The 24,627-nt window shown below is 42.6% G+C and overlaps 1 protein-coding gene across 2 annotated transcripts; it reads left to right on the top strand.

Moving 5' to 3' along the window:
* Positions 1–223: 223 nt before the first annotated feature.
* Positions 224–22,305, top strand: alg2 (ALG2 alpha-1,3/1,6-mannosyltransferase; the record flags this gene model as incomplete). 2 transcript variants are annotated; one of them, XM_083640577.1, is made up of 5 exons in its annotated part: positions 224–354; positions 1,595–1,766; positions 2,637–2,774; positions 4,594–4,761; positions 20,576–22,305. In XM_083640577.1, the coding sequence occupies 4 exons, from the start codon at positions 1,596–1,598 to the stop codon at positions 21,302–21,304; spliced, it is 1,206 nt and encodes a 401-aa protein (XP_083496703.1). In that variant the 3' UTR covers positions 21,305–22,305. The 2 variants fall into 2 exon arrangements, with proteins under 2 accessions (XP_083496703.1, XP_083496702.1); XM_083640576.1 differs by lacking the exon at positions 224–354 and having other exon boundaries at positions 1,587–1,766.
* Positions 22,306–24,627: the final 2,322 nt, after the last annotated feature.

Raw genomic sequence — 24,627 nt, 5'->3', positions numbered from 1 at the left:
TCACGTGTTTGTTTTGAATATTCCACATATACAATATTTTTCACGTTTATTTCTCGTTTTATTAGATTTTAACTGAATATTTTTTGGTACTTACATTTAAAGGCAAATTAATGGCCGCTTTTTTCGTGAGGCGACGTGTCTCGCAGGAAGATAGTGCTGCTCAACGAGGAATTAGGCGCCATTGTGGTTCATACATGAAGCGCAAATGTCTAGAATCACCACAGAGAATTTGAGCCATCATGGCGTCCGACAGGTACAGTTTCAGAGTAATCCATGACAGCGTTTCGACTAAAGACACAGCAGCAACGGGTTTCCAAACTTGGATAAGGTGCATAGTCGAGATACAAAACTAAGGTAAACGTTCAGCATTATTGAGTTTATAATCTCACAAGATGGAGTGAGTGGGGGCTGTAGTGTTAAGATAAAGACAGCTGTCCATCAAGTTGCTGTAACGTTAACGTTACAGTTTATAAACCCAGCTAGGTTATTATTCACATCACATTCTGTTGGAATAAAAGAAGATTCCTAACTGTAATGCTTTCTGGGGGTTCCCCACTGACAATGAATGGTATAAATATTTGGGAACATCCAGGCCAAAAGCAACACAGTTGCAGCTGCAAAATGCAGGAGTAGCCTAGATATGAATAATCTGTGTGCAGGCGATCCCATATTAAATTGCTTAGATGTAGTAGGCTATTCTGGCATGTATGACCATGTCCAACCCAACGTCAGCCTCAGCTCCGTTGCACACACGTCACTGTGCGCTTTGGAGATGTTTATCTAACCTTTTTATGCCGGTTTAGTGATATTTCTCCACTCACTGTTCAGCTGCAATCGATCGGCGGGGTCAAATTGCCTACTTGAGAGCACAACAATGAATATATAAAAACATATTCCAAAGTGGTAAGTAGGGCTTAATTTAAATGTAGCCTGCAACAAGTGCAAGGCTTCAGTCCTTGATTAATTCAACAGGAGCCATGTTTCTTTTTCATTTTTCTTTTTCTTTTTCATTTGAATGCAATGTATTTTTCATATGGGGACCATATGGCGACTCGCTGTTTAGAGAGCTGATTGGTAAGAAGGCGTGTCTTTCATGGGTTTTTATCTTATCCTCTGAACTTAACCTGCTACAAAGCAGGTTAGCCATAGAGCATAAGTTGCTATGGTGATCTATCTCGGTAAGAAGTTAACTACCGTCGTGGTACGGCAAACCTAGGGTTAAACCTGAAGTTACCTCGAAGCCACTAATCTTGCTTCGTGGTACAGGCCTATGGACAAATTATTCTAGCTATTTTCAACAATTCCCTCCAGAAAGCTCTCAATGCCAGATCCTTGATTTGTTTAACAACATGGTGGGGTGATATCTAGTGGACATAAACCATAACTACAGGTTTGGTCCGAGCCACATGCTGGTCGAAGGATTATTAGGTGTTTTTAGCGTGTTTCAAACAACCTTGTCTGCAAAACAAAATCCCCCCATAGCAAAATAAAATATGCTAATTTGAATAGTACTGATTCCTCTGTGTGCGTGTGTGTGTGTGTGTGCGCGTGTGCGTGTGCGTGCGTGCGTGCGTGCGTGTGCGTGCATGCGTAGGATGGCGCGGGTGGTGTTCCTCCATCCAGACCTGGGTATCGGTGGAGCGGAGCGGCTGGTGGTCGATGCTGCTGTGGCTCTGAAGTCTCGGGGATGTAGCGTCCAGGTCTGGACAGCCCATCATGATCCCACACACTGCTTCTCTGAGACGCTGGACCCACAGCTGCCTGTGGTGGGTAGTGGGTAGTTTGTACACATGCACGAACGCACGCACGCATGCACGCACGCACACACACACATATGCACGCACGCACACACACACACACACACACACACACACCTGTGGATTGCAAAATATATCTACCGTATACTGTATAATCTAATAATTATGTATATATGTATGTACTGTATGTATTTATGTCTATCTATGTATGTCTGTCTGTCTGTCCTTCACACATCTCAAGAACCGTTTGTCAGATCAACTTCAAACCCTGCAAATGCGCTTTAGGGGGACCAGACGGAGTGACACGCGCACTGGCAACACAAAAAGTGGTTTATCTCGAGAACTGGTCGTCCGATCGACTTAAAATTTGGGGAGTGGGCTGCTGGGAAGTGTGAACCCGACAGAGTGAGGTGCCAAATTTCAGACATAGTCATAGCGCCACCTACTGGCAACACAAAAACCGGTTTATCTCGAGAACTGGTCGTCCGATCGACTTCAAATTTGGGGAGTGTGCTGCTGGGAACCAGACAGAGTGAGGCACCACCTTGGCATGTGCCCTGCTGGGGACCCGAGAAAGTGCAATGTCGAATGTGTGTTCATGCAATCAATTCGACCAATTGGGGGGGCTGCAAGCAGGGGGAGGATGGTGGGGGGTGAAGAGTGGGAGAGCATGATTTGTGAATGGTGGAAGGCGAGGGAGGGGAACGGCTACTGTACTAGTAATCTATAATAGTTATATTATATACACACATAAAGATATATCCAAAAAATCGTATTAAGTATTGTTGCTTTCCTCAAATTTACCCTGCGTTTTCTCATGCATTTTTCATACACATATTTAAGTACATATAACCCTGTTTTTTTTCCTTCTTCCGATAGGTGTGTGTAGGTGACTGGCTGCCCACCAGTGTGTGTGGCTACCTGCATGCCCTGTGTGCCTACCTGAGGATGGTCTATGTGGCTCTCTACCTGGTCTTCTTCAGCGGGCTAGAGTATGATGTCATCTTCTGTGATCAGGTGAGCTGTCTGTCTGTCTGTCTATCAACAATGATCTCTCTCTCTCTTATATTTATATATTGCATTTCTTATATTGTATTCAGATATATTGTGTAGCGTTTTACACTTCTTCTTTCTTTCTTTTACCTTTGGTGAAATGGGGAGAGTACCTGGGATCCATCTCCTTTTGTTTCATTGCCCAGTCGTCTGTCTTGGTGTCTGTCATGTCTGACATGTCATGACACCACTGATTTTGCCCAAACGCGTGGGAGTGATGCACCTCACAGACACTGCCGTCTTCTGGCATTTTCAAAATTCTCCTCCCTGCCTGAAGGGGTCGCCACTTTGTTTGCTTGTCCATGTTGCACGCGATACCTGAGACCCTGATTGGATTTCTTCAAATCCTGTGGAAATGATGCATCTCACTGACACTGCGGCATTTTCAAAATTACAGTTTGGTGCAAGCGGGGCGCTACAATCTATGGTCAGGCTCCAAAAAAATCTCTCACCGCTCCCTCCGCTCCTCCACAAGTGCAGGACGCCTCGCCCCTCCTCCGCTACGGGGGCTCAAAAGTCGCTCAACCCGTTCGTGACTCTTCTCGTCCCTGGCACCTCAATGGTGGAGCTTCCACCTTCGGTCTCTACGGCCGAATCACTGCCGACCTTTCGGCAAAGACTAAAGACACACCTTTTCAGGCTCCATCTGGGCCCTTCTTGAACTAACATCTTTCTCTCTCTCTCTCTCTCTCTCTCTCTCTCTCTCTAAAAAAAAACGAAAAAAAACATTACCACTATTCCTTCAGAAGTTGTAGTTGTCATAGACTGTGTTGCATAGTTGATTTCTCTATTGCTGACAAAAATGTGTTATTGTAAGTCACTTTGGATAAAAGCGTCTGCTAAATGACGTAATGTAATGTATGTAATGTACAGTAAAGGTGATATTAACTGTGGGGGGGCTGCAAAAAATGGAGGCCAGCTCTATTGCAAACTCCTCCTTGCCAGCCATGGAGTTGCCTGCTAGGAAACGCACATACCCCGGACCGGCGTGCGGCTGAGGGGGGCTGCGTCAGAAAGGTGCAGCTGATCCAATTTAAAGTCACTACATTATTCCAAGTCTAGGTTGCACAAGATACCCTTCTGTCTCACCGCTATGTGATAGGTGTCAGGTGTCAGAGGGTACACTGTCTCATGCTTTCTGGTTTTGCCCTTCACTGTCCGGATACTGGGCCAAGATATTTGATTGGTACTCTAAGACCTATAAAATAACCCTTCAACCAGAGGCGGAACTCGCCATCTTTGGCTGCTCGGAATCTTCTCTGCTCCTCCCTACAGCTGTGCAACAGTCTCTGACGCAGGGGATGACTGTTGCCAAGAGACTCATTTTGAAGGAGTGGAAGTCTCCCTCGCCTCCTTTTCAACTGTGGCTGACGGACATGGTTTCAGTTGTACGTATGGAGAGACTCAGGTTCCTGAGGACCAACTCGCCTAACAAATTTTCAAGTATTTGGGGCCTGTTTCTGGCCCACTTGGACGAGGTTAAGGGAGACGAGTAACCCCCCCAGCTAATCTCTCAGGGACGCTTTACGTGGGATCCCATGCACATCTACTACAAGCACATATGACACTATTTGGCTGGTAGCACTACTTTGTAATGTTGGCTGTTGATATGTATATATTTTTTCTTTTTCTAGGTCTGAGTTTGTTTTTGTTTTTGTTTTTGATGTTCTGAAAAATCGAAAAATAAAATATTGAAAGAAAAAAAAACTGGGGGGGCTGCAATATGTGTGTGGGATGACATGTTTATTGTTGCCTTGTTTATGCTCCTTTTGTTCCTCCCCAGGTGTCTGTGTGTATCCCAGTGCTGAGACTGTCCCGTCACAGGAAGAAGGTTCTGTTCTACTGTCACTTCCCAGACCAGCTGCTGACCCAGAGGAAGTCGGCCCTGAAGAAGCTTTACCGCGCTCCCATCGACTGGCTGGAGGAGCGCACCACTGGCATGGCTGATATGGTAATTACCCACCCAAATATGAGTTTGAATTTTTTCCCACACAACTATTATAAAACAGCCAATCAGGCTGCTCAAATAATTTCTCAGGGTTGTGGAGGCGTGGTCACATCACGTTCTATCTACCTGTCCAGTGTTCTGAGTAACGTCCTGCAAACGATATAAACCGTATGGTGATGCAGCATGGACATAACACCCCCTCAGTGTTTATGTCCATGCTGCATCCCCATATGACACCAGCTTATTATGAATGAATTGCTGACATCATCAATCTCCTGAGATAACTCCACCCACTTTAACTCTACTTTTTCAAATTGTCAAAAAAATGCAAATCGATTTTTGGCTGGCTGGCGTCCGATCCTGTCATGGATTTACAAGCCAATTTACTAGGACACGCCCCCCCCCCCCCCCCCTGCTGGCACAGGAGACCGGCAGGCAGAAGTGAAAAGCAAAGTGCCAAAGGCCACAATGGTGCACTTCTACACCTCCATCGTTGTGTCCATCCTCACCTCCTCCATCACTGTCTGGTATGCTGCTGCCACTCTCAAAGACATTAACAGACTTCAGCGCATCCTCTGCTGTGCTGAGAAGATAATCGGATGCAACTTGCCATCCCTCCAGGACCTGCATGCAGCCAGGACACTGGCAGCCAGGACACACTTTCTCTCAATGACATCAAAATATGAATAGATACATATAAACAATCATAACGTCCTATCTGAGAGGGAGAGTAACGATCCGTCACTCTAGGTTTCGACCTAGCCTTGTTTTTTGGAAGATTGTATAGTTATGTATAATTAAATTTGTATGCCTCCACCGGCGATAGCCAGGCCGGAGGCATTATGGATCCGGGTTGTCCGTATGTCCGTCCGTCCGATATCTGAGGAACGCCTTGACGGAATTTAATCAAATTTGCCTCAAACATCGACTTAGACTCAAGGATGATCTGATTAGATTTTGGTGGTCAAAGGTCAAGGTCACTGTGACCTCTCGAATGCCATTTTCAATCTTGTTAACGCGATATCTCAGGAATGCCTTGACAGAATTTCATCAAATTTGCTTCAAACATCGCCTTGGACTCAAGCATGAACTGATTAGATTTTGGTGGTCAAAGGTCAAAGGCCAAGGTCACTGTGACCTCTCGAACGCCATTTTCAAGCTTGTTAACGCGATATCTCAGGAATGCCTTGACAGAATTTCATCAAATTTGCTTCAAACATCGCCTTGGACTCAAGCATGAACTGATTAGATTTTGGTGGTCAAAGGTCAAAGGCCAAGGTCACTGTGACCTCTCGAACACCATTTTCAAGCTTGTTAACGCGATATCTCAGGAATGCTTTGACGGAATTTCATCAAATTTGCCTCAAACATCGACTTGGACTCAAGCATGAACTGATTCGATTTTGGTGGTCAAAGGTCAAGGTCACTGTGACCTCTCGAATGCCATTTTCAAGCTTGTTAACGCGATATCTCAGGAATGCCTTGACAGAATTTCATCAAATTTGCTTCAAACATCGCCTTGGACTCAAGCATGAACTGATTAGATTTTGGTGGTCAAAGGTCAAAGGCCAAGGTCACTGTGACCTCTCGAACGCCATTTTCAAGCTTGTTAACGCAATATCTCAGGAATGCCTTGACAGAATTTCATCAAATTTGCTTCAAACATCGCCTTGGACTCAAGCATGAACTGATTATATTTTGGTGGTCAAAGGTCAAAGGCCAAGGTCACTGTGACCTCTCGAACGCCATTTTCAAGCTTGTTAACGCGATATCTCAGGAATGCTTTGACGGAATTTCATCAAATTTGCCTCAAACATCGACTTGGACTCAAGCATGAACTGATTCGATTTTGGTGGTCAAAGGTCAAGGTCACTGTGACCTCACGAATGCCATTCCCAAGTTCGTTAAAGCGATATCTCAAGAATGGCTTGATGGAATTTCTTCCAATTTGGCTCAAACGTCGACTTGGGTGCAAGGATGAATGGATTACATTTTGGTGATCAAAGGTCAAAGGTCAAGATCACTGTGACCTCTCCAACCCCATTTTCAAGCTTGTTAACGCCATATCTCAGGAATGCCTTGACGGAATTTCATCAAATTTGCCTCAAACATTAACTTGTCCTCAAGAATGAACTGATTACATTTTGGTGGTCAAAGCTCAAGGTCACTGTGACCTCACGAACGCCATTCCCAAGTTCGTTAACGCGATATCTCAAGAACGGCTTGATGGAATTTCTTCTGATTTGGCTCAAACATCGACTTGGATGCAAGGATGAACTGATTCCATTTTGGTTGTCAAAGGTCAAGGTCACTGTGACCTCTCAAATTTTCAAGCTTGTTAACGCGATATCTCAGGAATGTCTTGATGGAATTTCTTCGAATTTGCCTCAAACGTCACTTGGACTCAAGGATGAACTGATTCGATTTTGGTGGTCAAAGTTCAAGGTTACTGTGACATCACGACCACTCGTTTCATGCTCGTTAACGTGAGATCTCAGGAACGCTTTGACGGAATTTAATCAAATTTGCCTCAAACCTCCACTTGCACTCAAGGATAAACTGATTAGACTTTGATGGTTAAATGTCAAAGTTCAAGGTCACTGTGACCTCACACACCCAATTTCCAAGCTCTGTAACGCAACATCTCAGGAGCGCCTTGATGGAATTTCTTCCAATTTGCCTCAAATGGCGATTTGGACTCAAGAATGAACTAATAGCGGAGGCATAAACCCACGGTGTGGTTGTTCTAGTTATATCTTGTATACACTTTTTCTATGATTCAAGACCACAAATAACATATAGGGCTTTAAATTTCCCATTCGGAGAAATGATAATAATAAACGTAATGCACTTAATTTATATTGCACTATTCAAATGGTGTTCTAGAATGCTTCAAGCAGTAGAACACAAGTAAATAAAGGTAAATATGACAAACAATAAAAATGCCAGTCATGAATTAAAACCCAACAATAAAATAAGTATAACCCAATTGCATAAAAGCCTGTGGGCCCTATCTTCCCAAAAGCGGTAATTTAGCGTTTGCGCTCATTTAACGCCATGCGCAATGCAAATTGGGGACGGGCACAAGCGCATGCCTGTTTATTTGTTTATGTTTATGTTTATTTGCACATTAAAGGAAAACAGAACAAAATAAAAAATGTTTACAACATTGGAGAAAAAAAACATGTGCAGGTGAGATAGAAACCCACTACGGGTTTATATAAAGATCTCACCTCAAGAGAAAAACATAATAATACAAGTTACTCAATTAACATTGAACAAACATTAAATGCAATGATAATTCAGATTAGTGAAATAAAAAAAATAAAAAAATAAAAAAAATAGGAATAAAAAGAGAAATAAAAATGAGAATGTGGTTTAGACCTCTCTCAGAAATGCCATAGCTCACTCAGTGCCAAATTTACCAGACATTAGAAAACCTTTTAGTTTCTTTTTGTACACAGACAGGGATAGAGAAACAGTCAATAAATGTAAGTTTGAATTCCATATTTTGGCTCCATGATATTTTAACGAAAATTGACCTCTGGATGTACGATACAATGGTATATTAAGGTTATTGCTTTGTCTAGTAGGATAAGAATGAATTTGTGAATTACAGATGAAAAATGATTTACAATTTTCTGGTAAGTCAGTACTCATATACTTCAATTTGAAAATGAAAATGCAGGTTTGAAAAATGTTGATATCAAAAATTGACATCACACCACATTTACAAAAGAGCGCGGCAGTTTCAGCATACGGCTTTGAAAATGTTGCTAGTCTAACAAAACGTTTTTGTAGCAATAAAAGTTTATGCAAATGAGTGGGGAAGGTACTAGCCCAAACAATATTACAGTATGAAAGGTATGGGAATATTAGACTGTAATATAAAGTTAGAAGACAAGAGAAATTAAGAAGTCCACAAATCCTTCTAATAATTCCAAGGGATTTTGTGATCTTCTTACAGACCTGGCTGATATGGTCTTTCCAGGTGAGTTTCTCATCGATCAGGACTCCTAGAAACCTGGTGGATGAGACTTTACTAATTTCAACACCATCAATAGATATTTTAAATAATTCCGAATTATAATTCATTTTACCAGCAAATATCATAAAATTTGATTTTTTTACATTTAAAGCCAATTTATTCGATTGAAACCATTTGGAATACCTGAGAAGACCAATGTTTACCTCATTCATAAGGACAGTTACATTTTTATTGGACATCAATAAGTTTGTGTCGTCTGCGAATAATATTGGAAACATAGTATCCGATACTGCTGCAAGATCGTTTATGAATATAAGAAAAAGTAAAGGCCCCAAGATTGAGCCTTGAGGCACCCCACACTGAATTTTAGCCTTGTTCGACTCTATACCATTAAAAGTAACATATTGTTCTCTATTATAAATATAATTATTAAGCCACCCGAAGATATTGCCATGAAAACCATATGCATACAGTTTTGAAACCAAGATGTCATGATTAACCGAATCAAAAGCTTTTGAGAGATCCAAAAAAATACCACAAGCAAATTCCTTTTTTTCCAAAGCAGTGTGAATCCTGTCCACTAACTGTAGAAGGGCCATGTAAGCCGAGTGGTTTTTGCGGAATCCGTACTGGTGTTCATACAGGATATTTTGCTTATTCAAATGGTTAATAATACGTTTATAAACTAATTTTTCGAGAATTTTGGAGAAACATGGGAGAACAGAAATGGGTCGATAGTTAGTAAAGGATCCAGGATCACCTGCTTTGAAAAGTGGGATGACTTTTGCAAGTTTGAGGTCAGATGGAACAACACCCGTTTCCATGGACATTGTAAAAATGTGCAATAAAGGTTTGATAATTGAGTTTCTTACTTCCTTCACAAGGGATGAACTAATTCCATCGTGACCTGGAGCAGAATTTTTTAATTCCATTATAATTTCATTTATCTCTTCATTGTCGGGAGGTTCAAAAGAGCAAACGGGAGGAAAGGAACCTTGTATATAATCAGTTGGATTCACGTTGGTATTTCCAGACTTGTTGGATATGGAAACTCCCACATTCACAAAAAACTCATTAAATTTACAGGCAATATCAAAAGGATTGGTGATGGAAGTGTTCCCATCTAAGAAGCTAGGGGGAAGCTTATTGGACACTTTTTTCTTTTGGAGTAATTCATTTAGAACTTTCCAAGTAGCTTTGATGTTGTTTGCAGAATTTTCAAATTGATTACTGAAGTACTTTTTTTTGGCTGCTTTTATAAGGTGATTATATTTATTTTTATACATCTTATAAGTTGCATGATTAAGGGGTGTAGGACACGAGATATATTTTTTATAGAGCTTATTTTTAATTTTAGCTGACTTATGCAGGCCAGAAGTAAACCAAGTATTTTTGTTTTTATCCAACCTTTTTGAGCATGTTTCCAAAGGAAAACACGAGGAGAATGCTGAATTAAATGATTCCATAAACAAGGAATACGCCAGATTTGCGTCCCTTTCCGCAAATACATTTTCAAATGATATCTTTTCCAACATGATTTTAAATTTATGTTTGTTACTTGCATTAAACTTTCTATATGTTTCAGTGACAACCTTACTTTTTGATTTGTTTCTGTCTGTAACAGAAATTAGGAAGATTGGGAAATGATCAGAAATATCAGAATATAATATTCCTGGAGTAGACAAATTATTAATAGAATTTGTCATTACATTGTCAATTAATGTTGCAGATTGGGTGGTCACCCTTGTAGGTTTACTGATTGTTGGATAAAAACAATTTGCATATAAATTATTCAAAAATTCTTCAGTTGGGGAATGATTTTCACATTTAAAGAGATTAATGTTAAAGTCACCAAGGATATAACATGTTTTGGCCTCCTTATTAATAAGCTCCAATGTAGTATTCATACTAGCATTAAAACTACTTATATCTGTATCTGGTGGTCTGTATACACAGCCTATAATTGAGTTTTTCCCAGTGGTTTGACTGGGAATTTCAATGAAGACTGATTCAATATCAATTTTATCGGATTTGAGGGAAAGATCAGGTCTACTCACAAAATGGTGTTTCTTGTGAACAAACACTGAGACTCCACCCCCAATTCTAGATTCCCTAGTAAAGTGTACAGAATTATACAAAGGCATATCATATAATTCCTTGGTTTCTTCAGTCAGCCATGTCTCACTTAGAGCAATAACTGAAAAATCATGCTCTAAGAGTGATAGATAATGCATGAGCTGGTCGTAGTTCTTTGGTAGGCTGCGAGTATTTAAATGCAATAAAGAAAAAAGATTGGATGTTTTAGGGAGAGAATTGATGTAGGTATTGAATTGTGATTCTCTGTAGTAGAGACAAGAATCTAGCTTGACAGTAGATGAAAAAAAGTTGATATCAGGATCAAAATTTGTATCATGACCATTTCTTTTACCGTTTAACTCAAAAGGGTTAAATATCATCTTCTCAATATCTATATGTTTTGAGTCACCATTATTCAACAAGTAAACTGAGAACTCGTCATCATCCAGTATGTTAAATGGAAACACTGATACACATTCTTTGCAAGTCCAAGAAGCCCACTTGTCAGATGACTTTTTGGTTACTGGTGTACACTTTATGTGAAAACTTTTTTTGCAAAGTGCACAATAGATGGATGAATTTATCTTTTTTTTACATTGTGAACACAAGGCATGATTAGACATAAGCTGTAAGGTGTAAATTGATTACAGCAAACTACAACTACAAGCAGATGGGCATCTTAAAATGTGGCTCAATGTGGCTAATCTCTTCTTAATGGCTTGTGTGTTGGTTGGTGCACGATAAGCTTGTCATATCGTAGATAGGCTATGTCACCTCTCTCTCGTGCAGCCTTCATCTCTGGCAGAAGTTCTCTCCGCTTCTGCCGGATAGCATCAGAAAAGTCCTCATTTATATAGATGTTAGATCCTTTGAGAGATTTTGCCTTCGCCAAAATGGAAAGTTTGTCCTTGTGCCTGAGGAGCTTCACTGTGATTGGTCTTGGTCTGTTACCATTCAGGCCAGGTTTTCCTGAACGATGAGCTCGTTCGATTTCGATAAGGCGGTGATCAATTTTCATCTTCTCTGCAAGAATGTTTTTGACTTTCTCTTCCGTCTCATTCCATTTTTCATTGGGAGATTCGTCGACACCATCAATGATGATGTTGTTTCGTCTTGAGAGATTGTCAGCATAATCCACTTTAGCAAATAAATTGCGAGCTGATTCCTGCTGTGAAGTGAGGTCAGCCTTTATGTTATGAAGGCGTTCAGATGTATTGACCTTTGCTTTTTTTAGGTCATCAACCTCATTCTGTGAAAACTGCAGGCTAGTTTTTAATTCCTGCACTTCTCTTATCACACCATCCATTCGCTTGTTGGACGAGTCCAGGATCATCTGGACAAAGTCCTTGAAGCGCTTTTCTTGTTGGCTGATCAGATCTTTGTAGAATGTCTTTTGTTGTTCCAGAAGTTCATGAACCACTGCAAGCGAGACAGTGTCGTCTGTCTCTGGTTGTTTTTTCGGGGCCATCCTAGTTGCTTCACAGCTGCTGCTGTAGTTGGCTTTGGTTCAGGTCACCACAATACACCACAATACAATACAAACAAGCTAGCACAATCGGCAGATCTAGGCTAAAAACGAACCACACTGCCGGTGATGTTGAAACCTGTGCCTGATAGTTGGTTGTGAAGCTGTAGGCTACAAAGCCTAGGCCTGGTGGTAGTGGTGGCTGGGCAGCCGAGCCCAGGCCTGGTGGTGTTGGCTGGGCTGGGAAGCAGAGCCAGTGCCTGGTGGTGGTGGCTGGGCAGCAGAGCCTGGGCCTGATGGTGGTGGCTGGGCTGGGCAGCAGATCCTGGGCCTGGTGGTGGTGGCTGGGCAGGAGCCCAGCTACCAGGGCCTTGGCTAGGTGGATGTAGCTTAGCAGCAGAGCCTGGGCTATGTGGTGTTGGGCTGAAGCCTGTGCTTGGTCCAATGTTCGTCTTAAATTGCACTTTGGTAACTGATTTACCTTTTGTTAGTAAAACAAAGACTCAAACCTTCAATTGTGTAGTTTTGACGAAAAAAATACAGAGGATTGCCAAGATATTTGAAGGATTGGAATGACAGATTTCAGGTAGGTCAGCTCAGGTAGGTGTCTGCTAGGAATGATGGTCTAATAATTGTACTGGGCATAGGCGTGCCACATGCCAAAGCCGGCATTTCAGCGCTAAAATGTGGGGATAGATGGCATTATCCTTTTTTTGTTCAAAGTTTTTTTATTTGTTTTCTGTATATTATACAAAATACAAAATACAGATTTAAATACACTTGACTAGATGGCATTATCCTATCGTCAGCAGCGTGCAATTACTTTGCGCTAAGAGCTTTGAAAAGGACCTCGTACGTGCTAAATACCTCACTGCGCTGGAGCGCACCATAATCTCCGCACAGCGCAGCGCAGAAACGTCATTACGCACAGACATGCCACCCCAGGACATCAAATTCTGCTGCTAAAATTGGGTAACCAGCAGATTATTTGGTGAGGCAATCAACTATAATTCACTGAGAAACGTTTATCACATTGCAAGGAGGGGTTATGGTAAATTCATTGAGAAAACTTGTACATTGTAGCCTACTTGCAATAGGCTATTCACCTTCACCTGCTATAACACGGAGGGTCGTTGGCATCACAGCCGATCTGGCACAAGCCTCGGCATGAGTCGAGTTTTAATTGAGTCCACTGTAAATCCTCCAATCTTTTCTTTTGGCTCCACCTATCTGTGTCACCTGCTTCACCCTCTGCCTGTCACTCACAACACCCGATCCTCACTCCACATCCAACTCAAAATTCCCAAATCCACCACTTCCCTTGGCCGTGCATCATTCCAGTTTGCTGCCCCCTCTGACTGGAATGCTCTGCAAAAAACCCTCAAACTGGACAAACTCATCTCCCTCTCTGCCTTCAGACTCACTATTTCAGACACCCTCACTGTTTCTTGTACATGCTTCCCTTCTCTGTAGGGTAACACTTGTATCACTTCCATTACACACCCCCTCTGTCCACCTTTACTTGTTTTTATGCCCCCTTGCGCTCATGTCTGCTCACTTTCTGTTTTTATACCTCTCTGTGTTATTGTTGCTGTCCTTGCGTTGATGTTGTGTTATGTGCTTTTTACTGCTGTGTTTAATGCTTATTGTTGTTTTGTTGCATCTCATTTAATTGTCGATTTAATTGTAGTTTTATGTGCTTTGTTTTTAACATGTTTTGATCTTTTAGCCCTCCTCCCTTTTCCCCTTATGAGGCAGGCCGACATTGTAAATAAGAATTTTGTTCTTAATTGTCTCGCCTGGTAAAATAAAGGTAAAATAAAAATAAATAAATAAAAGTTTACCCGCTGCAAACACATTTCTATTGTCCCACCCCAGTCAACAAAATAACCCGAATTGCATCAAAACTCAGATGTTTTTAACAGGTATATGATGTGATGGTGTCGTTTAAGCAATATCACACGAGAGGGAGTGCATTGTTGGCTAATATTGGCACTGCTGTGATTCGGTCGCAGGCACGAGGCCGCAGGCCGAGTGCCGTAGATAATCACGCGTAGATAATCACAGCAGTGCCAATATTAGCCAACAATGCACGACCTCGAGTGTGATATTGCTTTTATACAACAGTTCTATTAAACAAAGCTGATTAAAAAAAAATGACAAAAAGCTGAGAAAATAGATGATTTCTGTATTTATTCCTCCGCCAACAAAAATAGTCCCCCCAGCTTTCCCTTTGCAGAAAATGTAGCCTAATCAGCCCGCCTGGTCAGGAGGAGGCGTAGCGCCTGCCTGTAACAGGGTTACATGCTGCCACTCCGACGTTCTGCCACTCCGAAATATCGGCACTCAGAAAGGGGGTCTATATTCCCCGTTTTTCACTAACCTCTCCCAGCCCCCACGCCAAACCTAACCTCCCCCCATGCCTAAACCTAACCTCCCCCAGACCCTAACCCAAAACCTAACCTCTCCCACCCCCACGGCCACGCCTAAACCTAAGGTCGGCATTGCGGCTTCTAAGGTGAACGACCGCCAGTCCGAATAATGGAAGTTAACGTTCGGAGTGGCAGCATGTCGGAAAGGCAGAGGAACCCCCTGTAACAGAGATCTCCGTGTCTTATCAGCGGAGACCGTTTTGAGTCCTTACCCTGATCGTCGTAACACAGCCAGTTCTCCGTCTTTTGAAGCATGCTGTTAGATTACAACGAACTAGTTGTGTGGCTTAGCCTTCCAAAATGTTGCCGTTAGTTTTTTAGAATGTAATACATAGAATTGGGAACGTTACATTCAATTTCATTCAGACTGTCTGTCTGGCTCAATAGCCGCCATTTTCCCCCGGAGCGAGGGAGGGTGTTTTACAGTAGTGGCTGAGAGAGCGTAGTGGCACAGTGCTCCAAGCAGGTCGCGAGGCACATTTTTTGCAACATCATCCAATCAGGGGGCATTCCCTGGCAATTCACATGGACGCGCATTGCTACGACCAGCATACTGACCAGACGTAAGCCGTGTTGGTGCAACAGGCGTAAGTCCATGGTCTTATAAGACCGACGTAGGAGTTACGACCAGGCATAGTTAAGACCAGTTGGTGCAACCGGCCCCTGGAGGTTTCCGCATTAGAATGTTGCTCCCCCTCGTCCTCTTCTGACGAGCATTCATAGTTTAAGTCAAAAGTTATGTTAGGAAAAAAATCCATCTTTGCGCTCTCGGTTACGCTTTGAATGACGTTCAATGTAACGTGGCTGGTGTTTGTTTTGTTGATTAGAGCAGCTGTGAAGCGGAGTGATATAGCCTACCCTACACACAGTGAAGCGCCAGTGCATTATCGTGAAATATAGGCACTCGTAAGATCCCTCTTGTCCAATCAAATTGCTCGGCCGGAACTACCTGTTGTATAATATGAGATAGGGATAATATATACAGTCAATAGGCCTACACCTATCCAAATTACGCATGGGAAGAATTACAGCATGCCTCACGCAAACTGTATTACATGGACAGCAAGATGGGAATCTGGTTTGATTGATCTAACGCCCAGGCATTGCCAGGCCACACCTGTGAATAATTCTGGTGGTTAACACCGCCCAAATCCCGTTTGCGCCGTGCATAAATGATTTGGCACGCCTCTAATCTGCGTTTGCGCCCGTTGTTGTGACGAGTTATGCTTCCCCGCACCACCATGCGTTTTAACTTAAAAACAGGGGGGTCACGTCTACCCAAACAATTATATCATTTTTAAACAGTTATGTTTCTGTATAAATCATTACAATATGTTCCCGTGTGGTGGGGATGCGTTTTGCTGGGATATCGCCTGTACGAAGATAGGGCCCTGTGTGTGAAAAGGAGATTTAAGACAAGTGATAAAAGATGTCACTCCTCAGGCATTTTATACCCATAGGGTCCCTGATGGCATTTGAGAACGGCCTGAGGGTCTTGCCTGAGGATTTCAGGCCGGAATGCAGCTCCGGTGTAGTTAAGGTGTGCAGTGGAGCTAGGGGCTACACTTAGCCATGTCTTGTAAGTAATACAATATTTCAAATGAAATGTAAAACTAAGAGGCAGACAAGTGTAGAGATGCTAAAATGGGGGTAATGCGATTCAGATTCCAAATTGGATCTTAAAGCCCTGCTGCTGCGTTTTGCACCAGCTGCAGACAGGGAGGTGATTTCTGGCTTAAACAGCAGTAAAGAGTTACTGAATTCTAAATGATGACCATGTATGTTGATTCAGATGCACATAGTAGGTTTATGGCACCAGACAGATCATTTTAGAGGTACTGTACAGTATATAGGAGATGTGTGTAATAAACCATAATAATAAACTTTATTTATACAGCACTTTGTGTAACAATGTCCCACAATGCTTTACAGTACAGTAAAGCAGTAAATGATTGATTTAAAGTAATCAAAAGTGAAAGAGTAGATTGTAAAAGAACAACGTACATATTTTGCACAGTCCCATGATGCATTAGTGGTGATGACATATAGAGCTAATTCATTACCAGTTTATCTTAATATGATCTCAGGCTAGTTGATCAGCTGCTGTAATGTCTTCTATAGAGCACGGTGATGTTAGGCTGCTTGACTTAACATTAGCAACTCAGCTGCTAGCAAACAGAATGCCTATTACAGAGATATGTTCCGGCTGAGTGGCGATACACAATGTATATCTCTGTATTTTCTACGAAGTGGGCTAAATGTTCAGTTCTAAGTTAAATCCACATGTGAGATGTCACAAGCACTTTTATTAATGCCAGAATATCAGAATATGCAATATTTTTTTCACAATGTCACCATGTCAGATTAGGCAATCATACTGCCATAAATTCTTGCCGTGTCTTGGCCGGTTAAACTGGCAACACTACAAGTCTGACCCTGACCAGAGCTGCCAACTCTCAGGCAGAAAGTCGGGAACAATGCGCACGCTACAAATCCATTTTCTCATGCAGTGAAAAATAAATTCATATTGATAACCTCACGGAGCAACTGACAGCGCACGGACAAGCACGACAGACAGCACAGCGCCATGGCAGCACCGTGTGTAGCAGCAAAAAACAAGAAATATATGCTACAAAATGTATAGCCTACCTCGTATATTGTAGCCTACAATATAATTTAATAGCCAATTAATTTTGTAGCCTATTTCTCGCTTTCCCTGCATGCTGTTAGCAGCTCTTCACAGCAGTACCTCTCCTCTCCTCTCCTCTCCTCTCCTCTCCTCTCCTCTCCTCTCCTCTCCTCTCCTCTCCTCTCCTCTCCTCTCCTCTCCTCTCCTCCTCCTTCTCCTTCTCCTCCCCTCCCCTCTCCTCTCCTCTCCTCCTCCTTCTCCTCTCCTCTCCTCTCCTCTCCTCCTCCTTCTCCTCTCCTCTCCTCTCCTCTCCTCTCCTCTCCTCCTCCTTCTCCTTCTCCTCCCCTCCCCTCTCCTCTCCTCCCCTCCCCTCTCCTCTCCTCCCCTCCCCTCTCCTCTCCTCTCCTCCTCCTTCTCCTCTCCTCCCCTCTCCTCTCCTCTCCTCCCCTCTCCTCTCCTCTCCTCCTCCTTCTCCTCTCCTCCCCTCTCCTCTCCTCTCCTCTCCTTCTCCTCTCCTCTCCTCTCTTCTCCTCTCCTCTCCTCTCCTCCTCCTTCTCCTCTCCTCTCCTCTCCTCTCCTCCTCCTTCTCCTCTCCTCTCCTCCTCCTTCTCCTTCTCCTCACATGCAGGAACCAGGAGTGAGTGAGTTACTATGGTTACGGGGCGGGGACACTCTGTGTCTCTGCCGCTGAAAACAAGCCGCACCCCAAGCTGAAGTCAAAAGGAACTTGTCGTAGTCGATGTTAAACTAGGTGAGAAAATGAGAAAAAGACTGGCATGCTAGACTTTTCGTCGGGGTGTCGTGAGGCATCCCCAGCACTTTGATTATGTCACACTACAAGAGGTAAAGACGGCCGTTCGTCGCTTCCCGATGTTTATATTCTGGCCCGACGCTGGATATGTGTCGGCCACGACCAAATCGTGTTAATATCGGGCTGAATTTGTGTAGTTTGAGCCTGGCATAAAAAAACATAGGGCTGGGCGATATGGACAAATTCAAATATCGCAATATCTTTGACCAAATACCTTTATCAATATTGCAACAATATTGTAGGGACGACTATTTGTGCTTTCATAAAATATTTGCACAATGAGATTTTTATAAATAATCACCAGTAATGTGGATAATGACTAAGTGGGTAAAGACAATTAATAAAACAGCTAGAAAATCACATCACTTTAATGTAATGCAGCCTTTAACCCAGGAAAAGACAACACTATGATATTTTGATATCCAACAACAAGATGATATCTAATCTCATATCATGATATGTTTAAATTTAGGCATATTTATTGTGTTATTGTGTTGTATATATCTCATGTAACCCTGTGCACCTACTACACCAAGACAATTTCCGTGTATATACTATTGCCCTAATGGCAGAATAAAATAATTCTGATTCTGATATCAATATAATATCAATATATTGCCCAGCCCTAGATAGAAGTAGTGCTTATAGAGCAATGTGATTTTTTCCCTCTAAAATGCCATCATCTGATTTGGTTTGCAATCATGAAAAATTAGCGGTGTATATTGCCATACAAGGGGGTGGGAAAAATATCGAAAACACCCATGTACAAATATCAAGTAACGTAAAAGGGACAGAGTCACAGATTGCCTTCAGGACAACTTCCATCCTGGTTGGAAGGCAGCCATACAAGTCTTGAACTCTGGTGTGTGTAGTGGGATATCGGATAATTCTTCAACAGGGAAAGCTTCCAGCTTCCATTTTCTTTTCCATTCTAAAGCATACAAGTCAACAAGCATACATTCAACATCAACACAGAAATAAAATAAATAAAAAACAGAACAAACAAACAAACAAACAAACAGGGGTAGCATGTTAGAATACACTCAGGCATTAATACAAATATTTAAATCTTTACAAATATTCACAGTTTTTAAGGCTTTGCTGTTCTTGAGACCACATAAAGTTTGAATGTAATGTCCGAATTCAACTTTGAACTGTTGTACGTGTGGTTTCTTGGAAGTCCACTTGCACTTATGTATATATTATTTCCCATATAAAATAAAAAGGTTCAAAATAAATAATCTTTTACAATCAATATCACTCTTTTCATTAAGGTCTATAGCTGCAGCCACATGTGCAAATTTCCAAAATTCAGGTTGGGATGGGCAGCCCACCCTACACTGTCTCTGCCACCCTGCATTTAAAAATGTACATATACATGTAAACATCTATGCAGTGTACTGCAAGTATTGTAGTACTGGTAGTCATAGCAGTCCCAAACAGTCGGTGTCAGTGTTTGATAGTTCTTGTATGGCTCTTGGGTAGAAGCTGATCTTAAGTATGTTTTTCTGAGATATGATGGGCGTGAAGCATTACTTTTTGTATTATTTTGTCCACCTCCACTACAACATTGTATTGAAATACAGTAGCCTGTACAAACTCTTGTCATGTGACAACATCAAAATTTGTTTGTATAGACGGTTTTCACCAGAGCACAACCCCACAGCACTTCCTTTTTCTCAGCATTCGGCAAACTGCAGAAATATTCACTCGACATCGTTACTTTTGTTTTCGCCGCTCAGCTGTATAGACGGTTTGCATGGAATGGTCAGTCCTGCACTTGAATGTTTTTTTTCTTTTATGTCCATAGCAAACAGGGGGTTCAATTTAGAATGTTTTTGTTGTCAAGTTAAAACCGGCTACAGAAGAAGAGGGCTACGGCAGTGGGAAATTGCAGCCAACATGAGATGTTTAATTTTCACAATAATAACATTTTTACCCTTTATTTTACTTACTTGCTCAACATGAAGCAATTTAAATCTTTTTTTTTACCACACCGTAATGTTTGACAGTGCCCAGAGGAGTGAAATGTCTCAGCTTGACTGACAGACTTGAATTGGCTCTTGGAGACCACGGTGCCATTGCAGCCACACTGTGGTAAAAAACTATAATGACATGGAATAAATCAAAATACAATGCATACATTATTCGTAAACGCAACTCTATTTAACCATAAAAAAAAAAGTCTTATTAAAATGATTTTGTAAAGAGTAAAAGAAGATACTGATTTGACCAACCAGATCTCCTCAGCCACAAGCCCAGGACCTTATTGGAAAAGACCTGATAACATTTTGATTTCAGTCTAGACTTTAGATGACCAAAGACCTCAGGCTCCAGCCATTTAACTCAATTAAACGAATTAAAACATTTGTGATATATGCAAGATCCTTATCCTGATCTCTCTCCTTCCTCTTAGATTCTGGTGAACAGCCAGTTCACGGCGGGGGTCTTCAGGGACACCTTTCGCAGTTTAGGGGGGGTCCAGACGGATGTCCTCTACCCCTCCCTGAACACCCGTACCTTTGACCAGCCGTCCAGTGAGACACTGGAGCTCCTTGATGGCGCCTCTTGCCGCTTCCTCTCTCTGAACCGCTATGAGCGCAAGAAGAACCTGGGCCTCGCCCTGCACGCCCTGGCTGCCCTGCGGGGCAGCCTGCCCTCGGGCCAGGCAGCAGGCGTCCGCCTGGTGGTGGCGGGGGGCTATGACGAGCGAGTGGCTGAGAACGTTCAACACTATGCTGAGCTGAAGGAGTTAGCGGCACGGCTGGACCTGACAGGCTGCGTCACCTTCCTGCACTCCCCGTCCGATCAGGAGAAAGTGGCGCTGCTGCGGGGCAGCGCGGCGGTGCTCTACACGCCAAGCAGAGAGCATTTTGGGATCGTCCCCATAGAGGCCATGTACTGCTGCTGCCCCGTTATCGCCGTGAACTCCGGGGGCCCGCTGGAGAGCGTGGCGGACGGGGAGACGGGCTTCCTGTGTGAGCCCACCGCCGAGGCCTTCTCTGAGGCCATGGAGAGGCTCGTCACGGAGCCCCAACTCCGTAGGGACATGGGCCAAGCTGGGAGGAGGAGGGTACAAGAGAAGTTCTCCCTCCAGGCCTTCTCAGACCAGCTGCACGGGTACATCCTGAGGCTCACCCAGTGAGTCCGAGGCAGGAGACGGCTGGGATGGAGGCTGGGGGGGTGGTGAGGGAATTGGGGGAACTCTAAATGGAAATGCACTGGTCTGATTTTTGGAGCTGCGTTATCTTCTACTGAACTGTGAGACTGACAGCGGACAAGTGGGGTGTCGGTCCATAGAGAGTGGAAGTGGGTTTCTTCTAGCTGAGAATGTATGTGTTTTGTGTACAGTACATGTGTGGGGAGGTGGTGGTATTATGAGGACTCAAAGGACAATTAATCTGCATTCCCCTGGAGGGGTTGCTTAGGGGAAAAGAAGGACGGAATCTCTGTACCAATTAAGAAAAGAGTAACGAGTTTACCTCTCCTGCTCCAGGAAGAATACCACCCGTGTGTGTGTGTGTGTGTGTGTGTGTGTGTGTGTGTGTGTGCGCGTGCGCGTGTGTTTTGTGTGTGTGTGTGTGCGTGTTTTGTGTGTGTGTGCGCGTGCATGCGTATTGTACGTGTAGCCGCCCCACAACCAAGGGCCTAACAAATGAATGTACTGAAAGGATTGATTGGAAGGAAATGTTTTGCACTGTGTGTATCTGTTTTGTCCCCCCCCCCCCCCCCCCCCCCTGTTCCTTCTCTACAGTACTCTTTGTCTGTGTGTGTATGGGGGCAAGAAGAAGAATGCAGCTACCACCTCGTGCCAGCAGGCAGTGCAAAGCCCCAGATCGATGGAGCAGGGATGCTTTCCGCTACTTCCTGTCCGCCCGGAGCTTGGCCGGCTCCTCGGTCTGTGCGTGACGTGACTGCGGCTGCGTTGGGGGTTATTAGCAGATGATACAGAGAGTGACTGCGGCTGCGTGTTGGTTATTAGCAGATGATACAGAGAGTGTTTGGCTTTATTAGGGGTCTGGCTGATGGGCGGTGCGCCTGTGTCTGGGTCATTATCAATGGGGAGAATAGCAGAAGGTCATTGTGCCTCTGCCAGCTGGCCTCTTCAGCCCTCCTACTGTACAGTATAGACATGTTCTTATTGACATTCCCCAAGTCTTAATAAACAAGAGGACACGTACTTTCCTGACTCTTGTGTGGTTTGCTTTGTTGGTTAGTTTTCTTTGGCCTTTAATAGTGTTTGCTAAGGATTTTGTGGGTGAGCGAGGAGGCACAGAAACATCGTTAAGGCTAAAGAATCCCTTGTTCTTTTCATTGAGCAGATTTGACAGGGCCTCGGAGTTGTTTATGGAAACTTCTCAGACAATACGGCACAGGAGGCTTTGTCGCAGAGTATTTATTTTTGCTCATTAATGAAGTCGGCGTGATCAATGTACAGAAGACACGACAGTAGTAGATACTCTCAAGCTCCGATCTCTGTCTCCATCCGCCGCACTGCATAACCAATCAAAGGTTTGAGTCACACCCGTACTGTTGCATTATCACATCAAAGGTTTGAGTCACACCTGTACTGTTGCATTATCAGATCAAAGGTTTTGAGTCACACCTGTACTGTTGCATTATCAGATCAAAGGTTTGAGTCAAGTGATATTGTTCTATAATCAATACATGAAGATTTCCAAGGAAAACATGATCATAAGGCAAGATACAACTTCAGCCTTTATCTATGTATGTATGTATGTATGTATGTACTGTGTGTGTGTGTATGCTATTTTTTTAAGGAAATTCTATCCTTGAATCACATGCAAGAGAAACTTACAAAGAAAAGGAGATACATTCATTTTTATTTTTATTTTTCATTTCATTTTCTCACCTGCCACCCCAAAATGGATAACGTGGCTGTCTCCATCACACACTCCCCAAAGAGATTCTATGGGTAAACAAACTCAATCAAGTCTCCAATCTCTGCTGTGGACACATTCTTACCAATCTAGAGATAAAAAGGACATACAGTTAGAAGCTGTATCCACATTTCCTCTCCCCCCCACCTTTATTTGTCCATGCGAGTCACATAAGAACAGTGATATTGATAAGGACAGTCTGGAAAACAGCAAAAGGTATCTTGAGAAGAAGCAAATAGGGGGAAAATAACAACTAAATCGTTTGACAGGCAGACATACAATACAACAGAGAGTTCCCCAAACTTTTGAGTAGCCAGTCAGATTGAAAAAGTAGCCGTATAAAGTATAAAGTAACCGGTAGGCCAGAGGGCAGTAGGCGAAGAAATCACCGGCCACCGGGGCTTGGGGAACTCCCTGATACAACCACACGGTATACATCATGTGGCTATAATCATGTGCTTCTTACATGTATAATACATGTAAGAAGCACATTATTATAGCAAGACGGAGAATAAGAGAAGATTAAATAAACAAAGCTAAACATCATATAGCATAAGAGAAGCAACAGGGAAAATAAAGTAACACATGATAAAGCATATTTAGATATGGGTAGCAGCAGCAAATAAAGGCATCATGAAGGGAAGTTTTAAAATATTTAGATTGCGTATAGTATGCAAGTATACTCTTAAGAAGTGGAAGCTCTCATATGAGTCAAAGATTTACACTTTTTCGGTTATAAGGAAAGTGTACATATATAACATTGTCAACAAACACATTGCAATATGGACATTGCTGCATCAAGACACGTCTGAATATATTTTAATGCTCACCTGTTTCTCTGTAGTTAGCAACAAAATGCTGTTCCACTGTCCCAGAAGATCCATTGTCACTAAGAGCTGAAGTCCATACCTAACTACAGGGCATCGTCAAATTATTCAAAGGCTGTAAGGAAGTTACAGTAAGAAATAGTTGATATGCTTCATCATCCTCAGATAGCCTTGAATGAAGACGATAGGAAGCCTAATATGTTACACATTAATGTAATACGTGGCCTAATACTATGTCAGGTTCAGGTTGGATCAGGCAAATACTGAGCCGCCCACAACAAAAGTACATTTCAGTTAATTATTTTGGAATGTTTTGATTTGTTTGACATGTTGTGGTTCAAATACACTGAGTTCTCAATTCATACTTGTCATATTGATTGGTACATTTCAAGTCAATCACAGAAGTTGAAATGCAAACAAACCAACCACCATACCACCTGTCTTACGGACTGCAAATGATTTGTCCCTGTAGGTCTAATTAGCACAGGCATCCTTGGTTTCATTTAGAATGATGCTGATTTCAGTTGACTACTCTTAGTAAATTAGTACCATTCATACTGGGCATCAGATCACTGACAGGTCTCAGTCAAATTATAATATTTTTTTTATACATCACTAATCCTGGTCCATTGATATGAGGTTACATTTGTTGAACTAAATCAATTTGAGTCAAAAGAAAATGTTCAAAGAAAAAAAAATCTCAATATTTATGATTGTGATGTTTGTTATGCTGTGAAAAT

This window comes from Poromitra crassiceps (genome assembly GCF_964638095.1).
Source record: "Poromitra crassiceps genome assembly, chromosome: 1".
NCBI lineage: Eukaryota > Metazoa > Chordata > Actinopteri > Beryciformes > Melamphaidae > Poromitra > Poromitra crassiceps.
Note: the sequence above shows the minus strand (reverse complement) of the source record. Positions and strands in the feature narration are given on the sequence as shown.